The sequence below is a fragment of the Danaus plexippus genome, chromosome 28, assembly GCF_018135715.1.
Source record: "Danaus plexippus chromosome 28, MEX_DaPlex, whole genome shotgun sequence".
Classification (NCBI taxonomy): Eukaryota; Metazoa; Arthropoda; class Insecta; order Lepidoptera; family Nymphalidae; genus Danaus; species Danaus plexippus.
The window spans coordinates 1,322,192-1,344,028 of NC_083556.1; the positions used below are offsets into that span (position 1 = coordinate 1,322,192).

General features: G+C 32.0%; 2 protein-coding genes across 6 annotated transcripts in view; one reads left to right on the top strand and one right to left on the bottom strand.

The window, feature by feature from the left end:
- Nucleotides 1-13: 13 nt before the first annotated feature.
- Nucleotides 14-9,766, bottom strand: LOC116776200 (ATP-dependent zinc metalloprotease YME1L). 4 transcript variants are annotated; one of them, XM_061525280.1, is made up of 16 exons: nucleotides 9,504-9,766; nucleotides 8,892-9,426; nucleotides 8,172-8,324; nucleotides 7,004-7,136; nucleotides 6,580-6,688; nucleotides 5,564-5,774; nucleotides 5,257-5,357; nucleotides 4,563-4,691; nucleotides 3,977-4,140; nucleotides 3,490-3,655; nucleotides 3,298-3,380; nucleotides 2,621-2,721; nucleotides 1,915-2,060; nucleotides 1,568-1,674; nucleotides 892-1,037; nucleotides 14-596 (listed from the first exon to the last, which is right to left on the bottom strand). In XM_061525280.1, exons 1-15 carry the CDS (start codon nucleotides 9,537-9,539, stop codon nucleotides 902-904), a joined length of 2,310 nt encoding a protein of 769 aa, XP_061381264.1. In that variant the 5' UTR covers nucleotides 9,540-9,766; the 3' UTR covers nucleotides 14-596; nucleotides 892-901. The 4 variants fall into 4 exon arrangements, with proteins under 4 accessions (XP_061381264.1, XP_061381263.1, XP_061381266.1 ...); XM_061525279.1 differs by having other exon boundaries at nucleotides 897-1,037; nucleotides 9,504-9,759; XM_061525282.1 differs by having other exon boundaries at nucleotides 897-1,037; nucleotides 8,904-9,426; nucleotides 9,504-9,747.
- Nucleotides 9,767-10,372: 606 nt separating this feature from the next.
- Nucleotides 10,373-21,837, top strand: part of LOC116776265 (protein daughterless) — a 54,145-nt gene continuing 42,680 nt past the window's right edge. For both annotated transcript variants that reach the window (XM_061525224.1, XM_032669412.2), the window contains exon 1: nucleotides 10,373-10,460. In XM_061525224.1, the coding sequence (XP_061381208.1) occupies nucleotides 10,379-10,460 (82 nt within the window). In that variant the 5' untranslated portion in view covers nucleotides 10,373-10,378. The remainder of the gene's footprint in view (nucleotides 10,461-21,837) is intronic.

The window sequence follows — 21,837 nt, forward strand, 5'->3', positions numbered from 1 at the left end:
ATAAAACTATAGGTTATGTTTAACGTTTATTAGCAACAGACCATGCTCGATGTTAAACCCGAGTTTAACCCGAAACTTAAACTATATATATATTACAATCACAATGTAATCCGTCAATTTTGTCGTTGAAAATAAAAATCCTCACTCAACACTTTTTACATTCGATTTTCAAACGTTAAATATTTTTTTTTTTTTATATTTTTTTTTACAATCTTCATCTCGTTCGTCCCATGCGAATTACCTTCTAATTCACATTTACACAGTCATATATTATGTCGGTCTCGTGGCTCGTGTAAGGACATGTAATGGCAGTCGGTGATGGAAGAGGCGCTACGAATAAATAATAATATCTACAAACTATAATTTTCCACTCTAAGGAATCTAAATGAACCGAGACGTACGTCTGTGAGAAGCTCCCGTTTGTTCCGAACAGGTTTCGTACATAAAGGAAAGATTGTCATTTAACGTTATACTTATTTTTATTTTATTCAATGTATCATAACAATGCCGTAACCTGCAAAATTTTCAAAGTCACTTCCTGTTTTGGTTGTGTAGTCATTTGACGAACTTCCGGTCGTCCCGTCAGCTTCTGTTTCCTGTTGGACGTTAAACTTTCATTACTAAAAACATATTCATCACTCAAATAATTACTGTATTTTAAGAGAAGTGAGCTTTTGGGGTTAAAATTTCTGGTATTGCCAAATATATATTAAATTAAATTGTTTTTCAGGGTACGTGTGTGCAAAATAAATAAAAAAAAGATCAAAATACTAAAAAAATTTATCAGCTACAAAAATATCGATCAATCTTATATTCAGTACGCAATTCATTGATTAATAACCGTTCAATTAATATACACCCTGTATGTAAGGCTATACATGTGTGCTATACATTACATTATCTAAGCGGGCATCGTGTGCGGCAGCAGCGTGGCGGGCGAGGGCTCCTTATTAGTGTTGCTGCTTCTACCTCGGTCCATCTTCACCTTGTCTCCTGACATGATCGCTTTGATGTCGTCAGCGTCCAGAGTCTCGTATCTGAAGATAGATAATTACAAATATATATATATTTTAATACAGTGATAAGTTCATTGATATTAGTTAAATTTGATGCTGCAATCTCACAAAAACTAAAGTTGTATTATCACTCAAGCCACTGTGTCCTGACTCGGGTTGGTAAATAGATTATTCTATGCATTTAACTTGTCCATTGCTTTTATTGAATAATACTGTTAATTTATAGTTAAAAAACTGTTATACGTTTTCTTGTCATTGTATTTCTCATATAGTTTTGCTATAAAAAACATATGGGTTAGTTTAATTTCAATTACAAATTCAATTAGTCTTTAATTTGTATTAAGAAGTTTGTTTTTTTTTATTAAGCTCCTCAAATCCTGTTGGCTATGAGAGATGTCGGTATGTTTGTCACACAGGAAACACTGAACAGATATCTACGAAACCTAACATTGACATACCTAAAATATAAGAATAATAAAAACTAGAAAAGGAGCAATATTATTCTTAGATAGCATATATATATATATACACACACATATATGTATACTAACTTTAATAAGGCTTCCGACAGAGCCTTATGTTCTTTAGCGTGCGTCCTCAGTATGGCCTTAGCTCTTTCGTAGCTCTCTGATAGAATTTTCTTTATTTCAGCATCCACCTGCGACAGAGATAACATTTATTATAACAAAAAAAAAATATCTTTATAAGTCAGCGACATCTATCGTCTGTGCCACGTTACTTCGCACTACAAACAGCTAGTATGATGTGCTCACATGGAAACTCTAGGGAATACAGATATAGGATATAGAAGTACTTCATTCTGGGATAAGGAACTGTTAGAGAACAATCACATTATATAGCAAGTATATATAATATAATATATATCGTGATATCAGACCAGTTCGTTGGTGTATGGGCCGAGCTGTTCCTGTTGCAGCGTCTTGCTGGTGTCCACACTCCTGAGGCCCACCTTCTCACTCATACCCCACTCTCGAACCATGTGACACGCTATTGAGGTGGCCTGCTTCAGATCTGACGACGCACCTGCGTATATATTAATGACATAAAAAAACTATCGCGAGTATTGATAAAAAAAAAAAAACTAATATTTTTGATATTACTACGAGTTATTTTATAATTTTAAAACTACTAACTCGTCTCGTCTGCTCGTGATCACGGTTGCTGGAAACTAACCGAAACGTCAGGAGATAGGGATAGCACATCCGAAGATATTAGCTTTATCTATATACTGTCTTAACTTTCTGTATGACAATACATATATACATATAATATATGCCCCAGGAATAATACTAGTCACACCCTGTTGTATTTTTTCTAAACCTACGTCGTGAACGCGTCCTTATTCCCTTGGACGCCCTCATAGGAAGAAAATTCCGCCGGGACAATCAATGAGTGCGAAGGTTTGTCACTATGGCGATGAGAGTTACTGCTGGTAGTTTTAGTGTAAACTGGCAGCACAACAACCACACGGATCAACGTGCCTGGCTGAGGGTGTGCAGTGGAGCATTTTATTCAACGTAAAAAATTGGAGGTGACCAGCATTAGCGGAACCTGGTTAGATATGTATGTGTGTGTGTATTTACCCGATGTAATCTTATCCGGTCCGTAGACCAGTTCCTCGGCCGCCCGCCCGCCCATCATGGTGTCCATCATAGCCAGGAGTTGTTGTTTCGTCACGTGATATCTGAATTCATATAGTTTTTAACAAAATATTATAACTAAAGCCTTTGTTACTTCTTTGGTAGCTTTCGATAGCTTCAGCTAGGATTTGACCAATTTATTCTTTCAGTAATTCAAGTAAATAATATATATATATAAACACAGACTTGTGTTATCTGAGTAATATTTACTTATATTTAATACACTTAGTTATATATGTATAAGTGAGTTCATAAGTTTTTTTTTCTATTAAAATGACATAGCATAGGCTATACTTTAACTGGGATACGAGGACATCCCATAATACAAGTAGGTTACATACAGAAAAAAAAAACTTGTTTATGGACAAATTTACATAACATTAAAAATTCTTACAGAATAAAATATTAATATATATTATATTCTATGCACATCACTAATGTTTAAAGATTTTTTAAAGCATAGTTTCATACAATATTGTTATTTAAAATATTAGGTCCGATGAACATTAATTAATTATCGTGGAAAATAGGAATAAAATATAACCTGTGCTGGGAACTTGTAACACTAAGCTTAATATTACACAAAATAATAGTTATATATATATATATATATATATTACCTTTCTTTGGCCGGTATGTAGGCTGTGTGTCCCAGGGAAGGTCCGCGTGGTATTATGGTGACCTTATGAAGTGGATGAGAATCCTGAAAAATATACAGAATGACATATATATATTTATATATATATATATATACACTATACATTACGAAGTAAAAGCAATATAATTTTTATTATATATGGGGTGTATTATACCTTAGTGTAGTAAGCCACCACCGCATGTCCGCCCTCGTGGCAGGCGGTGATAGCGTTGGCCTCGTCGTCGGGTAGCCTCGCTCTTCTCGCCGGGCCCATGAGCACCTTGTCCCTCGCCTCCTCCAGGTGGTACATGCTAACAGTCTTGGCGCCCTCGATGGCTGCCCTGGGTTAAAAACCGGTCAAAATTAAGAGACTGCACATATTAATATAATAGTAAATTGTAGACTGTATGTATTATTTAAGTATTTTTTTATTAATAGATATATAGATATATATAGATTAATTCTAAAAGGTCTGGAAATGGCGCAGCGAATCTGATGGATTACTTTCCTTATATATCACTGGGACCAAATCGCTGGTACTATTAGTCAAACATACATTGCTAGGATTTCTATTTCAACTTAAAATTACAAAGACATTTTGGATCATACATCCATCTCTCTCTAACTTATCTAGTGTATATCTATCTATCTCATGTACACACTTGAGTGCTGCCTGGTTGACCATACTCTCGAGGTCAGCGCCCGTGAATCCCGTGGTACCCCTGGCTAGGGATTCCACGTCCAGCCCCGGGGCAGCCGCGACCCTCGACACGTACATCCGCAGTATCTCCAGGCGACCACCGTAGTCTGGTGTTGGTACGGACACCTGGAAAATAACACACACACATATATATATATATATATTAATTATTAATGAACACAACTGTTACTCGTCAGTAATTTAAGCCAAGTACATGATGTTATCTATGTACCTTTGATAATTATCTGCTAGTAATACAAGCCATAATGACTATCGGATACAATCTGTACACATTATTGATTTTCAGCAATCGTTTTGCTTACACACATGTACTCAATAAATATTACATCTAATAAAATTTTACTCAAACTCAACAAAGTCGTTCAAATATTGACAAATATTTTCTTTCTAATATCCATATAACTATTTGTATATTATAATGTATGAAGTTGTTAGTAAGACATCACACGTCACAGCTAGAGACTGTATACACTATACAGCTCCGAGTACACTTTATCTCTATCTTATACAGCGTGTTCATATCATACTTCGACATCGAATCGCCCAGGTCTCAGCAGGGCCTGGTCCAGGTCGTCTCTCCTGTTGGTGGCGCCCAGCACTATCACACCCTCGTTCTGATGGAATCCATCCATCTCTGATAAGAGCTGGTTTATTGTCTGAAATATATTTGTATTATTATATTAGTTTTATATGAAAAACGTTATACGTATATATATTTGTCATTTTGTGAAGTTAATTTTTGGATTTAACAAATTTTTATTACATATGAAATATCAACAATTTTAAGATTACACTCCCTTTTTATAATACTCTAAAGTATAGGATACGAAAAAAAATAGGATTATGTATTCATATATATACATATTATAAATCAAGAGTCCCTCGCCGCGTCTGTCTGTCTGTACGCAATAAACGAAAAACTATAAATATTAATACGCTATTTATAAGTATTTTGTGTAAACCAATATTATCATAATTTATAGCTCTGAAAGGAAAATTAACAATTATTTTTGTGACTGGCATTTAGTACTAAATCAATTCGTTACATGAGCGGCAAACGAAACTCCCACGCCCTGTGATGGTTAAAGAAAACTTAAAGTAGGTACAAAGACGACTGGACGATTGAAAAATATTACCGCTTGCAACATGACAGTTACCAAGACACGTGGCGAGTAAAAACCTTTTCTAACAGTTATTGAAACACCCTGTACATGCTCATACCTGGTTGGCGTACGGATGCAGCACGCTGTTGGTACGTTTGGCACCCACTGAATCTATCTCGTCAATGAATATGACGCAGGGGGCTCGCTCCTTGGCCGCCTCTGAAACGCATTGCACAGAGACATAAGAACGGTTATATTAGTATTTTTTGTCTTTTATCCGGAGTTAGTATATTATGATTAGCATTTTTCTCTGGTTATCACATTTCGAGTTAATTTTTGTTATTAAAATATGTATTTCTATGTTAACTGACTTATATTCTCTTTAATTTACGAGCAATCCTTTGTATGATATAAATTATCCTCACTAAATAGATCCCTGACGCGCCTAGCGCCCTGTCCCACGAGGATCTCATCGAACTCTGGTCCGGCTGCGTGGAAGAACGGCACCCTCGCCTCACCAGCCACAGCTCGAGCCAATAACGTCTTCCCGGTGCCAGGTGGACCCACCAGCAGCACCCCCTTAGGCAATTTGCCCCCCAAAGATGAAAACTTCTCCGGGGATTTCAGGAACTCCACCTGGACAAACAAAGTTAGTATGGTTCAGATTATTTCATTATATCAGCCTTTCCCAAAGTGGGTGATAACGCCCCTGGTGGACGTTGTAGGCGTGAGGGGCGGTAAGAGATAAGAAAAAAAAGGGGTGTTAAGTAGAGGTTCGGGGTGATTCGTAATTTCATTTAGGTAGGATAATTTATAGTGTTTTTCAGTAGCAGAAACAATGGGAGCGCTGGAAAATATGCGATTCTCAAAGTGAGCGGTAGAAAAGTAAGTTTTGGGAACTTCTGCATTTAATAATCAGCTGTTTCTATTTCCACCAATTATTTTAATTTTTTTTATATTTTTTCTGTAAAATACAGAACATGGTGATGATATTATAATAAAATATATCTGAAGAAATTAATTTAAGAAATTGTTTTGCTGATCAGGAATTTGTCTAAACATGCATAAACTGCAATTAAAGTTTATACAAGGATTTTTTATACTTGATAGAAATAAAGGTAAGGTAAAGGTAAGGTAAAAATCCATATGGTAGCATAGGTAAAAAATATATGTTAGTTAAAAAAAATAAGCTCAGCTGCTTGAGTTAAAGGTGAAATAAAATGTATTTACTGATAGGTTATCAACAAAAGCAAGACTTTAACCTGATTATTATTTGCCTAACAATTTTTGCTATTCTTGAATCTATATAAAAATGAAAGGATTGTCCTAAGAAGAAAAAAAAAAAAAAAATATATATATATATATATATATATATATATATATTGCCTGCCATTAACCTAATATTATCATCTAAGTGTTCTATCAACGTTAAATCCCTCACCACATCCTTGAGCTCCTGCTTGGCTTCGTCAGCACCCTTGACGTCATCGAAGGTGACCGTTATATCTTCGGGATCCACCTCCACCTGGTTACCCAACTGGATCCTGCGTATGTTTACACATATACTGATTATACTCCGATTATATGTTGTCTATGAAATAGATCACTTGGCCCGTTGGCCCACTTAAATAATTAATATGCGAAATAGCAGCAGACTGGGGTTTCACCGGTCTAGCAACAGACTTGGTACATGATTGCTATGGATATATTTTTGATGTCAGTACCAAATAACACACATTGTACAATATAAATGAAATTCTGATATTTACATAAATTATGTTGTCATATTTCTTTTTATATATGAATAGTTGGTTCAATAATAGAATCTGTTTGTAACCGACAACCAGATATATATAAACAGTTACCGGAAAACAGTGCCGCTAACAGATGCCATCAGACTGACAAATATAGCCAGGAATAGTACTATAGTGAGGAGTTGTTGTACTAGCTTTAAGTACTTAGAGGCCTTCGTCCCTCGGGCATTGTCAGGGTGAGATCCTGGAATACACAGATAGTTTAACTGTAGACAGATAGATGTCTCTGCTTTTCCCCGTGCCAGTTCCACTTAGTATGGTCGGCACATGTTCTTCTAACCTTGTTCTTGTTACATGATTCATCCCTTCGTATAATATGCCCATACCACACTAATCTATCACTCCACAAATTCACCATCACCAGCGGTACTTTCAAATGCAGACAAATAGACATATGCAAAATAATTATCAATAAAATCCACTAACAATAATAGATTGAGCAATTTTGGAAAATTCTCTTATATCCTACTAAAGTTATAAAAACAAAAATTTGTGGGGATGTGTGTTATGTTTACATGCACAAAGTAGAGAGAGGAGCTTGGACAGTGGAGGTGAGCGTTTAACGCGCGTTAGATAGGGGCCCACTAAACCTACACCTGGGTTGCAAGTCCCAGGCACTGTGAAAGCTCCTCTCCCTGCAACGATGGACTCGGCACCCGCTCGGTGAATCCATGGAATGATGAGAGGTTTCGTCTCTGAATTATGACAAAACTTTACAGTAATGTAGTTCTGACATCAGAATAAGTCATAGGCTGGAATCTATCTTAAAATTCTTAGTAGATCTCGGGATCAAGGCGAAACACACGTATTGTGTAAGATGTGCCATAATTTAGAATATAGATGTCGCTACTAGTTGATTACTTACCACAACATATATTACTCTATGAACCCTAGTCTCATAGTTTACACAGACCAAGCCACAAAAAACCCTAATTTATAATTATTGTTATATTTGTTGTCATTTAATTTATATTCGTTGTCAGATTCATTTTGACTTTTTTTTGTAATTCAATAGATTATTTGAAAGCTGGTATCAATACTTTGAAATTTAATGTCTCAAAATATTTTCAATATCCCAGATCAAATACTCAATGGACCGCTGTCACAAACAGCAGACTTCTAAAATTCATTTTATATAAAGAAAAATTCATTGACACAACCAGGATTAGAACCTACAACCTGACCATAACCTTGCTACACCCGCTTTATTAATACACACCTGCCAAATATCCCTCGGCAAAGGCAATTTTAATCTTATCCTTCTGTTGGTGTGTAAGATTAGTCGAGTCTTCACTAAGCAACTTCTCCAATCGTGGAGCAACATCTGGACCGAGGTTGGATTTGTTATCAGACGTGTCGGATACATGAAGACCTGGAAATGGAGCATTAATAGAGTATGAGAATTATTTCATAGACTATCAATACACATTGCAAATACAAAAAAAGTTTGAACAGCCCTTAGACCTTTACAATAAATAGCAGTACACTATAATATGGAAAACAAAAGTATTATGAAAAAATATAGTACCCAATACTAACAACTACTAAAATAAATAAATATGTTGCAGACGATCAAATAATTAGCTCATAAGAAATGTAAACAATTTGGCCTTTGAGCGGAAAAAAAATAATGTAATAAAAAAACATTACATTGGTCGTCTTACAATACTATGTTAGTCTGACGTTATTTTACTATATCAAACAAAAGCTATGGACGTACATACATTGCATTATTATTTCTACCGAGCTGCAGCACAATAAACGCAACGGCAACATAAAAGATATAGCAATTAAAAAAGCTGATTACAGTATAGAGATGCTGCACATCTGATGTGAGTATTTACTATCGTAACAGTTACGTGGAAAGGCCAATTATAAATATGTCATATTAGTGGTGATTAACCCCGACCCTTATAACTACTTATCATATAATACTGACCGAAAGACTTACGTAGTCTATTAAATAAATTGGGGTTCCTCTTCAGATCAGCATGTATACCTCTTTCTGTCTTAAAACCTCTTACTTGTACATTATAATTAAAGCAATTATCCCTTATGCTCTTCGAAAGCAGACCAACAAAGTTGTCGGTCAAACTAAGTTTAGTATTTTTGTGGCGTAGGTCTACGGTGATCGTAGGTGTAGTGACCCAACCATTTTTGTTTTTCTCAAACGAATCCGTAGATACGAAAGATACTTTTCTGGACGATGCTAAGCCGGCTACATTTCTCAAAATATTACTAGAGGATCCGGCTAAAGATGTCACATATCTCAGATCAATGTTACGCATCTCCGTTAATACATTCTTATCAAAATGACGCAGGGCCTCATCAAAACTTTCTGGACATATTGATGCGTTGTAAGGAGCTGTTGTGGCCTCTTTTCTTATTAAATCTTTGTTCTTAACATTGTTACTCCTTCTATTTCTAAATGCGTTGGAATATCGAGACGATAGTTGACTAAAACTTATTAGAATCTGCAACAACAAAGGTTATAATGACGGATCAGATTTATATTGTTATATAAAAAATTCAAACATTACAAATTATTTACCTGGTTCTGGGTGTTTATGGAGTTCAATGAGAACATGTTACATGAAAGACAATTGTATATTTCTTTTTCATAAAGTGCACTCGAAAATTTTGTAGGTATAGCTTTTTTTCTTATGTCTTTACGTCAACTTGAAGCAAAACATGGCGATTGGTGTCTATATTTATAAGAACGGTGTTACTTAATGACAAACAAGTATTAAAGTTAGCAAATTTTATTTTTAAAATACGTTTGATTTTTTAATATTAATTTAGAAATATATATCGAATTTAATGAAAAAATTTCGCTATAGGATTTTTGGTATATTGTTCCGATGAGTAGGATTTATAAAGTTGATCGTTATTAATGTCATGTTACAACTACACTCTTGTCAACACCATTTCACAATATTTCACAACCTCATCCTATTAAAACTAAATTTATAGACAAATTTAATTTTTGAAATTCAGTTCTTTTTTTACTAATGACATAAGGAACCTACTTCGGCTCTCCGATTATGAATCCAACCATTATAATTGCATTTATTACACAGTTCATTTACTTTCTTTTCAATTTTTCTTTTAATAACGGCTAACATTTTACTTTAATAGTTTTCTTTATATTTGTCCAAATAATTAAATACTCAAGAAACTAGCATATGTATTAACTGAATACAATAACGGTTTTATTACGATTATAATCGTAATTTGAAATATATTTCTTCATTTATATTTTAAAGCAATATATATCCTCACTTCATTGTATTTCAGATTATGCTTAAAATTATGCGTTTTCAAAATTTTTCCATATATATTTCGTAGAAATAGCGTAGACAGGAATATTTTTCAACTAAATGATGTCTGTAATGTCTATGGTTTATTTGGACAGTAAATTCCAAAATGGCGACGAGCGATGACGAGCCTATGCATTTATATGAAGTTTTTCAAAACTGTTTTAATAAAATAGCAAATAAACAACAAGGTGAGTGAAAAAATGCATACCGTGGCCCGTCATACGTTCCTCAATCGGCTTACCGCGATAAAGTGCAGTGTTCCATTGTGAAATTCAGTCTAAGTGTATGCGTGTTATGCCATATTCGTTGTAATAGCCCTTCAGCATTTTTACAAAATACGCCCAAACCAGCAGCCTCCAGCTGCTTAAAACAGGTTCTTATAACTTTCAGGGAGACAACCCTTGTGTTTACATAGTTTCGGGCGTAACTATGTCGCTTTGAAAGCCAGTAGAGGCTATGTTTTGGTTAGTCTGGATATTGTCAAATGTGCACTGTCCATTGTGTTTCATTTGGTATTTATTACGGGTTTATTCCTAGATTTATAAAGTAAAAGAAGAAGGTTCAGCCGTTGTAAGGTAAAATAGAGTTAATTATGAAACATTTCTTGTCATAGTTTCAAAATAATCGTTCACAAAAGGAGATATATTATAGCATCGATGCTTATTTTTTTTATGTACTCCTAAGACGGCGTTACAAGTCCTGTAAAATTGTGATCGCCAGCCGATTTAGATCGCGAATTGCCGTTTTTATGTTCTCTTTACGCGTGTGTTTACAATTCAATTTTTGTTTATTTACACGATGCGCGGACGGCGAATTACGATGTACTATCGAAGAACATCGTTGAGAAGTTTGATTTTTATAAATATAAAACTCATTAGCGTTATGTCTTGACTTTGTAGGTTATATAAATAAATTTCTGTACATGTTTTCTCATACTAATATATCTCATAACAATGTTATGTTTCAGCTCGGTTATTTCTGTATTCTAGTTTAGGTATATGAATTCAAACAGGTAGTACTTATAAGATTTTACTTTAAACATTAAATTTCAGAGATTAATGAATATATAATATATAATAAATATCACTATAAGTTGTGTACAATAAGATTTAATGAGTACAAAAACGTTGATATCTCACTGGCTATACGAAATATTAACATTGTCCCATGTCGTAAATATTTATGACATTATGATGATTTAGATCAAGGCTGTGTGATTGGCACAATGGGATCTATTAGTTGATGTTATTGGTGTCAATATTGTTTAGGCCATTTCCTTGTTTGAAATGTCTGCAATTGTTGATCTGTACACATTCTAATAATTTTATATATATATATAATTATTATTAATTATAAATTTTGTGGGGATGTACAAATGTCTGAATATGTTGATCTCTCACATAAAAATTACTTTACATGGGCTGTAATGTATCCTTTATCCTGGTAGTTCCTGCAGAATCGAATTTAAAAGTTGTATTTTGTCACAAATCATAGGACATGAACTACAGATTTTGCTGCCGGATCTGTCTCTCAGCATGAATCCAAACTACACACAAAGTACAGACTTTATTTTGGTACAGATCAAAACTAGTATGAAATAGTTTGATCGCTGAGAGTTATGTTTCAAAAGCTATTAATATATTTAATGTAGAGATATGTTTATTTATATATGTATATCATAGACAGACAAGATGAGAAAAATTACATCTCATCTTGTCTGTCTATGATCACGGTTGCGGCAAAGTAACGGAAATGTCGGGTGTATGTACAGAAACTTACTTATTAAAACTTACTTTTATTGACATACAGTTGAGGCCTTTTTTAAAGGAACATTATATACATCTATTTTGTCTGTTGGTAATGATTTTAATCCACAGGATTCTACCGGAAAGGTTATTTTTTTTAGCCAAAAAAAAGACTATAAAAGCAATGTTTTTATTTACATCACATATAATATTTATTACAATATCATCTCATTTTATTTATTTAAATGATGTATTAAGAAAATTTTAAACCACAGTCTATATAAAACAGTTAGTTGAGTTTCGATATTTCATATAGACTGTGTATACAAAACAAACTCTATCTAACAAATAGACTATTTGTTCGACATCACTTGTACTAATATTGTCACTGTATTAAAAATTCGATATAATTCAAGTTTTTTTTTTTATTATTCTCACTTTAACTACCGCATACGAATATAAACACTATTTGCATTTAATTGTTTGAATATAATAATTTTCTTTGTGGACCATAAAATAATATATATAATACTGAATTTCGGTTTCCTTATATACAAATGTTATAATATATTATTTCATATTATGTTTTGTAACTTTAAATTATAAGACTATTAAGATTTGATCTAAACGAGTGGTTCCCAACCTTTTCTTGACTAAGGACCACTTTGTATCCTTTGTTGTTTGCACGGGACCACCAAAGTGTAAAGGAAAAATAAAGTGAATGACTAAGAAAATAAACATTAATAAAAAACAAAAATCTGTTATTAAAACATTAATAAAATTTAAGAGTTTTGAATTTGTTTGTCGACCACTTTTTGAATCCCGCTGACCGTCTGTTGGGAACCTGTTATTTGAGCCCAGTATTATTTATTGTAAAAAAAATTAACTATGTACTTAATTCTATTATATATAATGATTGTATATAATAATTCAGTCAAATTTGTTGATCGATGTTTAGGCATATTTTATGCTATTTCATAGTCATTTGGTATTTATATATTAGGGTTGGATTTTATAGTAGGTAGATTTTTTAATTTAGTGAACTAGTATGTGATTATGACTGCCTGTTTGCATGTGTTTGTGCGAATATGTGTGTGCGTGTTGTGCTGTCAATTAGATGGTATTTGCTCCTAAGAAAATATAGAATATTCTAAGAACTCTTATATGTCTTAAGAAGTCTCTATAACTTTCAATAGGTTCATTAATAATCGTACCTTTAATAATTTAATAATGTAAAAGTTTGTCAGGTTATATTATATTTCAAATGTAACCCACTGTATGACTATGCAGCAGAGTGATGGATAAGGCTCTATGGCAGAGGTTCCCAAACTTATTTCGTCTACTGTCCACTTTGAGAATCAATTACTTTTTTGTCTAACCATTTTTTTATCTACTGAATAAACAATAACTTATTCTACAAATCAGCCCTGGAACCTCTACACAAAGCCCCCATTTTTTTTCTTAGGCCTGCAGCTCCCACAAGGGGGTATCGCTCACTTTGGGAAAGACTGCTCTATGCCATTATAATATTTGTATCTGAGTCCTGCATATTTTCTTGTACCTTATTATTTTTATATATAATTAATTATATTTTTCTTTATATACTATAAATATGACTAGATTATATTTTATTATTGATAATTTTTTTTTTCTTACGACTACATATATATTATTCTTAATGAAAGCATAACATTAATATACCAGTCAAAATGTTTCACTCTAACTAAAATATATTATATATCAAATAATTTACTTTTATATATATTTATTGTATGGATATCATTTTAAATATATTTATTCTTATGCATTACTATATATAGAATATATATATATAGAATTAATGACGTACAAACGAACAAAATATAATGATTTATACCATAGTGACGTACGTACAAGACAAGAGTCCTGTCGCAGAAGCTAACCGGAGCCAAACTGCCAATCAATTTTAATATGCACTAATAATGTCATTGTTATCTTTAAGATATATATTAATTAAATGTCATACATAGCTTTAAATATCACGAAGTTGGCTCCAATCGTATGTTATATGAAAAAAATAATTTTATATTCATATCGGTAATAACTTACAATACAATGTACATCTATAAAAATTTAATCGATTGTCATAGAAATAACTAAATTAAATTTATATTATTAACATATAATGTACATTTAGTTTTTATATATATATATTAAGATAAAATTTAATGAAAAATTTATATCAAAAGTATTTCTAATTTACCTTATTTTTATTTATTTCAATACAAACTAATATTATAATATATTTATCTGAATTCATTGTTGATTAACGGGAATAAATAAAGTCTAGACAATTAGTAAGCTGTTTCAAATTGAGACCTATTTGTGTTTGAGCTTCATCAAAATCTGTTTATCCGATTTGGCTAAAGTATATTGAAGGGGTCTATGTGCGATTTCGTTTCATAATTGTCACCATTGTTGTGATATCAGTGTTTATTCATGATTTTGAGGTCAAATTTGTTGTTAGTGTGTTGTCCGTTTTCGTACGTCGCTCTATATGGACCTCAGACGATGCGGACAAGTCTAGAGAGTGTAGCAATTTAAACGATATTTATTTCAAAAAAATCTTGATCAGCGTTATTTAGCCACGAGCTATCTATTATTTTATTATTCCTAACCCGTCACTTGGTTTCGTTTGTAATTCAAAAACATTTTCAGTCCAATTATTTGGTCAGTTTTTGCGTTATCGAGTGACAAACATACATATAAACCGAGCGATCTTTATATATATATAATAAGCTAATAACCGACCATTGTCTGTCCAGGAATGATAAACGTTGTACGTCACAACGTAAATAACAGTGTGGTTATTAAATTTTTAAATAAAAAAGTTAAGAATATTTTTACTACCGACATTTAACTATAAAGACGTATACTATATAAATGTTTTGACTGTATCGAATTTGGATGAAATGTTAAATAATGATAGATTATATTCTAGAGAAGTAAATGCTTTTGGTGTAAATTACATATATATCAGTTTTTTTTTTTGGTTAAATGTAGATTTATTATATTTATTTAATCTCAAAGCCTATGACTTGAAGGCTGTCTCTCATTTTACAAAAGATTGACACATTTTCTACCTGTATACATTGCATGTATGTATACAGCATGTTTACAGTGTGTACGGAGGCAGTCTTAAAAAAAATATTAGCAATTTTACTGATATAAGGTACTTTATTATATAGTTTGTTTGAAGTTTTTTTTTGGCATATAGAACACGTGAATTATATTAATAAATATGTCATATAAAAAAGTATATAAATATTAAATTAATGTAATAAAATTTAATTTTTATATAGGCTAAACATTAAATGATTTGTTTTGAATTTCATTAAAATTTGTTTATATCATTCGTAATATAATTGTTTATAATAAACTAACATCCACCCTGTATATAACCAAAAATGGCGCGTCACGGTCTCATGTCTAGCGAAATTATTATGAGATGTCTGTGTCACGATTCAGGACGACTTGCACCATTGAATAGTTACTTCAACGTATATTATGATACTATATACATACTAGTTGTTGTGCGCGGCTTCGTCCGCTTGATGGAGATATGAAAAATGTTTGAATGTTTTTTTAAATAAAATAATCACCTACCGCCAACCAACCGTCAGCGACATAATGATGCATTCAGGTGGGAGCTGTATACGTAAAATCGGGATACACCTATAAATTATTCTTGCTTGCTAAAGAAAAGTTTTATTAAAATCAGCTCAGTAAAATATGCTCGAACAGACAATTAATTTATAAAATTAGTAGGTTATAGTCCGCTTTTATTTTGTAGCATCTGTCAATACAGAAGTAGTAGTTAAGATTGTACCTAATTGATTTGATTGAGATTTATATCATTTTTTTAGTAAACGAAATTAAATATTCAAGCTCTGATTTATCTTAATTAGAATATATTAAATAATTAATTTGCGAAGCTTGGATTTTTTTGCTTTTGAATAATGTAATTTTTTTGTTATCCTTCTTGGGTTTCGTGTTGTAGGAAAATTCCAAAAAATTACAAGACAAACGGTATAGATAGTTTTTTATATCATATATGAAAGTTAGGGCTAGGATAGGATAGTTTAGAGATAGGGCTGAATAACGAATAAACTGAGTTTTTTTTTCAGTGATTTTTTTTTTTTATATTGAAATAAATTTTACTCCTTACTAATAGTAGTCAGGAGTAAAACTAAACATTTTCTGCTTCGCACGGCTGGCCAGAGAGATTTTTTTTTTTTATTTCTTCGTTTATCTAATTTAGTATCATAAATTCATTCAGTCTATTATTGATAATTCATCCATTGCTATATATTAACGTATTAAAAATATTATCTATTAATTTTCGTTGTAAAGCCAATATGGCTAACAGCTACATACAAATCGAAATATTCGTATTCTTGAAATATAGATTTATAGACGTCTTGTTATTAAGAGCGTTAAGTTTAAACTAGCCTTTAAAAAGCTTGGCGTGTAAACCAAAGTATTTTTTAGAGCGCACAGATTTAAAACTTTTAAATTGTGAGCTTGGTTGCATATGTTGTTGGAGAATATCTTATTTCTGGAGACAGCGTTCAGCTACGAGCGTTTCTAATAGTATATTACTATGTCGTATTCCATCGCATTTGCTAGTTGTTTTTGTTTACAGATGTATTTATGAAATTATTTATGACATGTACTATACTGAGAGTTCTGACCAATTTGCCGGATCGGTATTTGCAGAACCTTTCTGCTAGACTCCAACGAGTTGCGATCCTTGAAAATAAGAGCGTATTCCTCCCTTGAAGCTCGTTAAATTTCCTAAGTTCTCACTCTATGGCCGCTGGACCACATTTTTATATAATTGCATCAATCACATTTTAATTTTATGATTTTTTCAATGCACATTCTTTTTAAATTTATTTATATTCAAGATAAATAAATTTATACGAACTAGCTTCTGATATAAACTAAATTAGCATTCCTTAGTATCAAAGTTAATAGCAGATAAAAAACGTTATATCATAACGTATTGAATGTCCATATACGTTAGATATAATTCACGTACGTACGAGTTCAATAAATAATTGTTGTAACAGTCATATATATATAAATTACCATTGAATAGTCGACCTCGACATACATTCAGATCTAGCTGACAAAATACTTTGAACCATGAAGCTAGGAGTTGGAATGGTAAAGGACGATAATTGTTACAGAAAAACATAGATTAATATATAACTTATATATATATATATATATATATATATATATAAAAATTAGCAAAAAAATAAATCGTTTTAATTGAAATACATTTTAGTATATGTGTTTATATATATATTGTCGATTTCGCTTCTTAATAGTTAATTATGTACTGCAAAAATTTCATTTTTATAAATTAATTGAAATAGTAATGTCGACTGACCACTTATAATTTTAAATTATAAGTTTGAAATCGCCAACCCGTCTTTAGCAAGCGTGGCGATTAATGCTCAAACCTTCTCCATGCGAGAAGAGGCCTATGCTCAGCAGTGGGCTTCCGATAGGCTGATGATGAATGTCGACTGATCAAGTTAACTGTTCTTAAGGTGCAACCTGAACGATGAAATTCTTAACTTATGATAATACATAAGTTTTGGACTAAATAAATCATTATTATTTAAAAGCTTTTCTTCAATAATGACTCGTATAATTTTTACTTACTCGAATAAGTAAGAATTCATTAAGGTATTATTGTCTTGTCACTATGTATATAAAAAATATTCAGTGTGGTAGGAAACGAATAAATTTTTTTTCTCCCGAAATCTTTTCTAGCTCCATACTCAGTTACATTAAAATCGTTTTAGCATTCCAGCCTCGAAAAGGCGAAAGACGGATCTAAATAATTGAATATGTATACTATATGTGCCGGATCGCAAATATATATATGTATGTATGTGTGTATATACATATATATAAAACATATCCGTTGATACAGATACGTATACGGATCGAATCAATACAATATCTTTGATGAAATTTTGACGATTTAGTATCAGAAGATATATTGTATTGTTGTTTTTGTTTTATTTTATTTAAAACAAGCAAGGGAAAAGACAAAACAATGATTTGCGTATAAAGTATCGGATGTAGTTATACGTATTATTTATTGTTCGTCTGAGATCGCGAGCGGAGCGGCGTTGGATTACAAGCGAGTGTTATCTTGTAATGTGTATGAGATAATGATATATATATATATATATATATATATATATTGCGTATTATTTATAGTGACACGCTTCCAGATAGGCGTAGTAACCTCTGAAAGGTTATCGGACGTCAGTTACGATGTGTTCGGAACACGATATTATAATAATGTTTATTGATGTAAAAAATTAATTTATAAATTAATAAAAATTAATTTGCTGTCCACGATAAGCCATCGCGTTAATCGGTTTTTTATACGTCCTTGTTTTTTTTTATTTTCTTGTTTCATTATAAAGTCTTTCAAAAGCTTGAGATCGCTGTTAAAAATGTATCTACGTGTATGATAGTATTTGTTTAAGTTATTATTATTTTTTTTGTATTAAATCTATTTAAAACTACTGTTATAATTTACATTAATTGCGATCGTTTTTCAAACTCTGTACGCCTATTGGTCGTAGTGTTGGACCGGCGCACGCGCACCTGATCAAACAAAATGGCGTACACGCGAAATTTTTCTAAATGGCCGCTTCCAGATATCATAACTAGTTTGACGATCAGGAATCGTACGTTGTTTCTACGACATTATCATAGTTAACGTAAAAATAATGTTCGGCATATTATGTATCAGACGTCTCCGTATGTGTATCCTCTCAAATAGATCTGAGTAAATGTACCAACTAAATGAAGTATTGCAGTTTCTTTGTAGCTTATGAATATGAATAAAGCGTTTTTCAATTTAAATGAACTTCATTTATATATTAAAATCTCTTATATCGTATGTAATTTTTGTTTTTTTTTTCTCGAATATCAGCAAAAATATACTGTTAGCAATTTTTTTATAATGGGAGTAAAATATTTCTAACTTCAAAAATACAACTCTATACCTATAGAAAGAAAATTTATAATAAGTTTCGAGTTAGATTTTTTGTTTGTTTTATAATAATAGAGCAATTCGTCATTGAAAATTTTTGGCGATATATTAATACAATTCTTAGTAAAGTAACATAGTTTTGTATAAGGTTTTATCTGTAAACAAAGGAGGCTGTATATATATATTAAATAAGATCTGTCACCCCAAACGGAGGGTTCAATGACATCACAAAATCAAACACCAGTTATGGAAACCGATTGATTAATTAAAGCTTTCAATAAAATTAATATAAAATTATATTTGTGTTATCAGTGGACTAGTTGTATTGTGTTACGTTACACGATTCATTTATCTCGGACGTAATTTAATAGCAGTGATGAGTGATTTACAAATATATATATACACACACACACACACACACGCACACACCCACACACGCACACACACACACACGCACGCACACATATCATTTTAATATATTATAAGTACCACTGATTTACGTACGTATTATCCGATATCTATATGGGATTGAAATAACTAAAACCTGCTCAGATATCGAAATTAAATCATTTTTGTATGCCGTAAAATTTGTTTGTCGTTTATGTGATTGAGATATCGAGTCTATTGAGGTTTGATGTGAATATAAGTAGAGATTTGACTGATGTTTCAATAGTTTATTAATTGATGAAATTAGTTCTGAAAACGAAAAAAAATTATGTACAATCAAATTGAACGGCTAAATTTTTTTACAACACGAGGTGTAACATATGTATGGCTCGGTAATTGCTTATTTATTTCCTAATTATTAAAGCTTTTACCCGAAACCGAAAAGGCTGTACTGATTTTGATAATATTTTATTAACATCTAGCATGAGCTGGACGGAAAATAGCATTAATATGTTCTAATACTATATATATGTAGATAATCTAAATTTTCTAGAAATACATTTTATGTTACTGAACGTATTTGAATTCTCGGTTCTCACAGATTACACATATGGTAAGGCATTTGACGTTGTCATGCGTTTTTTTTTATTGCCGGTATATTGGCTGTAACACATAGGAATCTAAAACATGAATAATCAGTTATTTATCTGTGGTCTGCGATTCCATTTAATTGGCTACTTAAAAAAATATATATTTAAAAGATTTTTTTTTATCGTAAATCCATTGTGCTAGTTTGTAGATAATGTAAAGCTGTAGTTAATTTTATCCCTGGGTAGATTTAACCCACTCGTAGTCATGTCGTAGTGTCAATATGTGATGTAATAGTATTATAATAAATCAGATATTTGAACTTATAATTTGTTAGTGAGAATAATTTAATTGGAACAACTGCTGACACGAGTAAAGCTGAGTGCTGTTGTTAGTTTGCATATTGGTATTCTATATAACACGGCGGGTGATTTCTCCGTAATTGGTATTAAGATAAACATACGTTTTAAACAAGAATATGACTCACATGTGGAAGATTACTCTTGTGTAATGTACATATTTTGTTTCGCGTTTTATGCTGCCTGTCCTGTGACCACGTGTTGCGGATGATCCGGATAATCTGACCTGTATTTTAACAGGTGATATTACTTCACCATGCAATCGATTGATTTTTTCAATGTTATATTGGTGACATTGATTTAATTTATATCTTCTTATCATTGCGCGGTTTTGTAGATATCTTTTAGTTTTGATACTGGGTATTGATACGACACTATTTCCTCGATCTTACTTGTATAAGTGTAGACAGATTGTTCTGTTACTTAGTGTTGCCCAAAATCACTTTTGGTCTTGCAATATTTGTTTTGTTCTTGCATTTTTGCAAGAACAAGACCGAGACTGGCAGTGCAATACCAAGACCAGGTGTCTTGATGTAAGACCAAGACCAAGACTGGCCAAGTCTCGCCTTATTGTTGCATTTGGGCAACACTACTGTTACTAAATAAAATTATCTTTTAATATAATTATACATTGCTACTATGTTGTACAGTTTCTTAGAAATGATTTCCATGTATATTTTTTCGTGAGAGAGTATCTTTAATTATAAATACAAAGAAGCTATGTTTATAAAATTTTACAATATTTGTACTCGGCTTCTCTCGACTATTTGATTTTTTACTATCCCGGTCATTTTAATACAAATCTATATGATATTCTATGTTTCAATAACAAACATACAAACTTTTGCATATTATTATAAGGACTTTGGTATATCCAATAAAATCTATATAAACAAAATACACGGAGTTTTAAACCCGACCATAACACACTGTCCGAAATGAAAACACAATCGTCTAAATTGCCCCTTGTTTGTTTAGGATGGCAAACAAATTAGGTTCAGAGCAACCACGGTACACAATAAACCGTGGAGTTCATTTACCAACACATTATTGGTCAGTACGCCGGTTAAGTGACTTTGTTTGGCAAAGAACTAATTATGTACTCTGTAGAAATGAAAAGATTTAACAGACATACATTTAGATTACAATAAATGTGTTATGAGCTATATGTTTTACCCGTGGGTTTCCATGAATTGGTTACGTGCAATATTTTAAATGTTCAAATGGCTGTATCTATTAAAAAAAAAATGTTGAAGTAATTTTGTGCAAGCCACATTGTTTGATGAAGAAATATGTCTCGAGCGAGATGCTGCCCTAATGATCTCACCTTATAAAAATCGGTTCAAAGTTTACCAAGTGATCCGATGGTTTGAAGATATCAAAGTTATGGATGAAGGGACTTTATCTTGTTGAC

Coding starts and splice junctions, on each gene's coding strand:
- LOC116776200 (XM_061525280.1), bottom strand. CDS start 9,539: ATGTTCTCATTGAACTCCATAAACACCCAGAACCAG. Junction 4,692..5,256: donor TGCATCCGTACGCCAACCAG/GTATGAGCATGT, acceptor AATATATTTCAG/ACAATAAACCAGCTCTTATC. Junction 4,141..4,562: donor CTGGGCGATTCGATGTCGAA/GTATGATATGAA, acceptor GTTATTTTCCAG/GTGTCCGTACCAACACCAGA.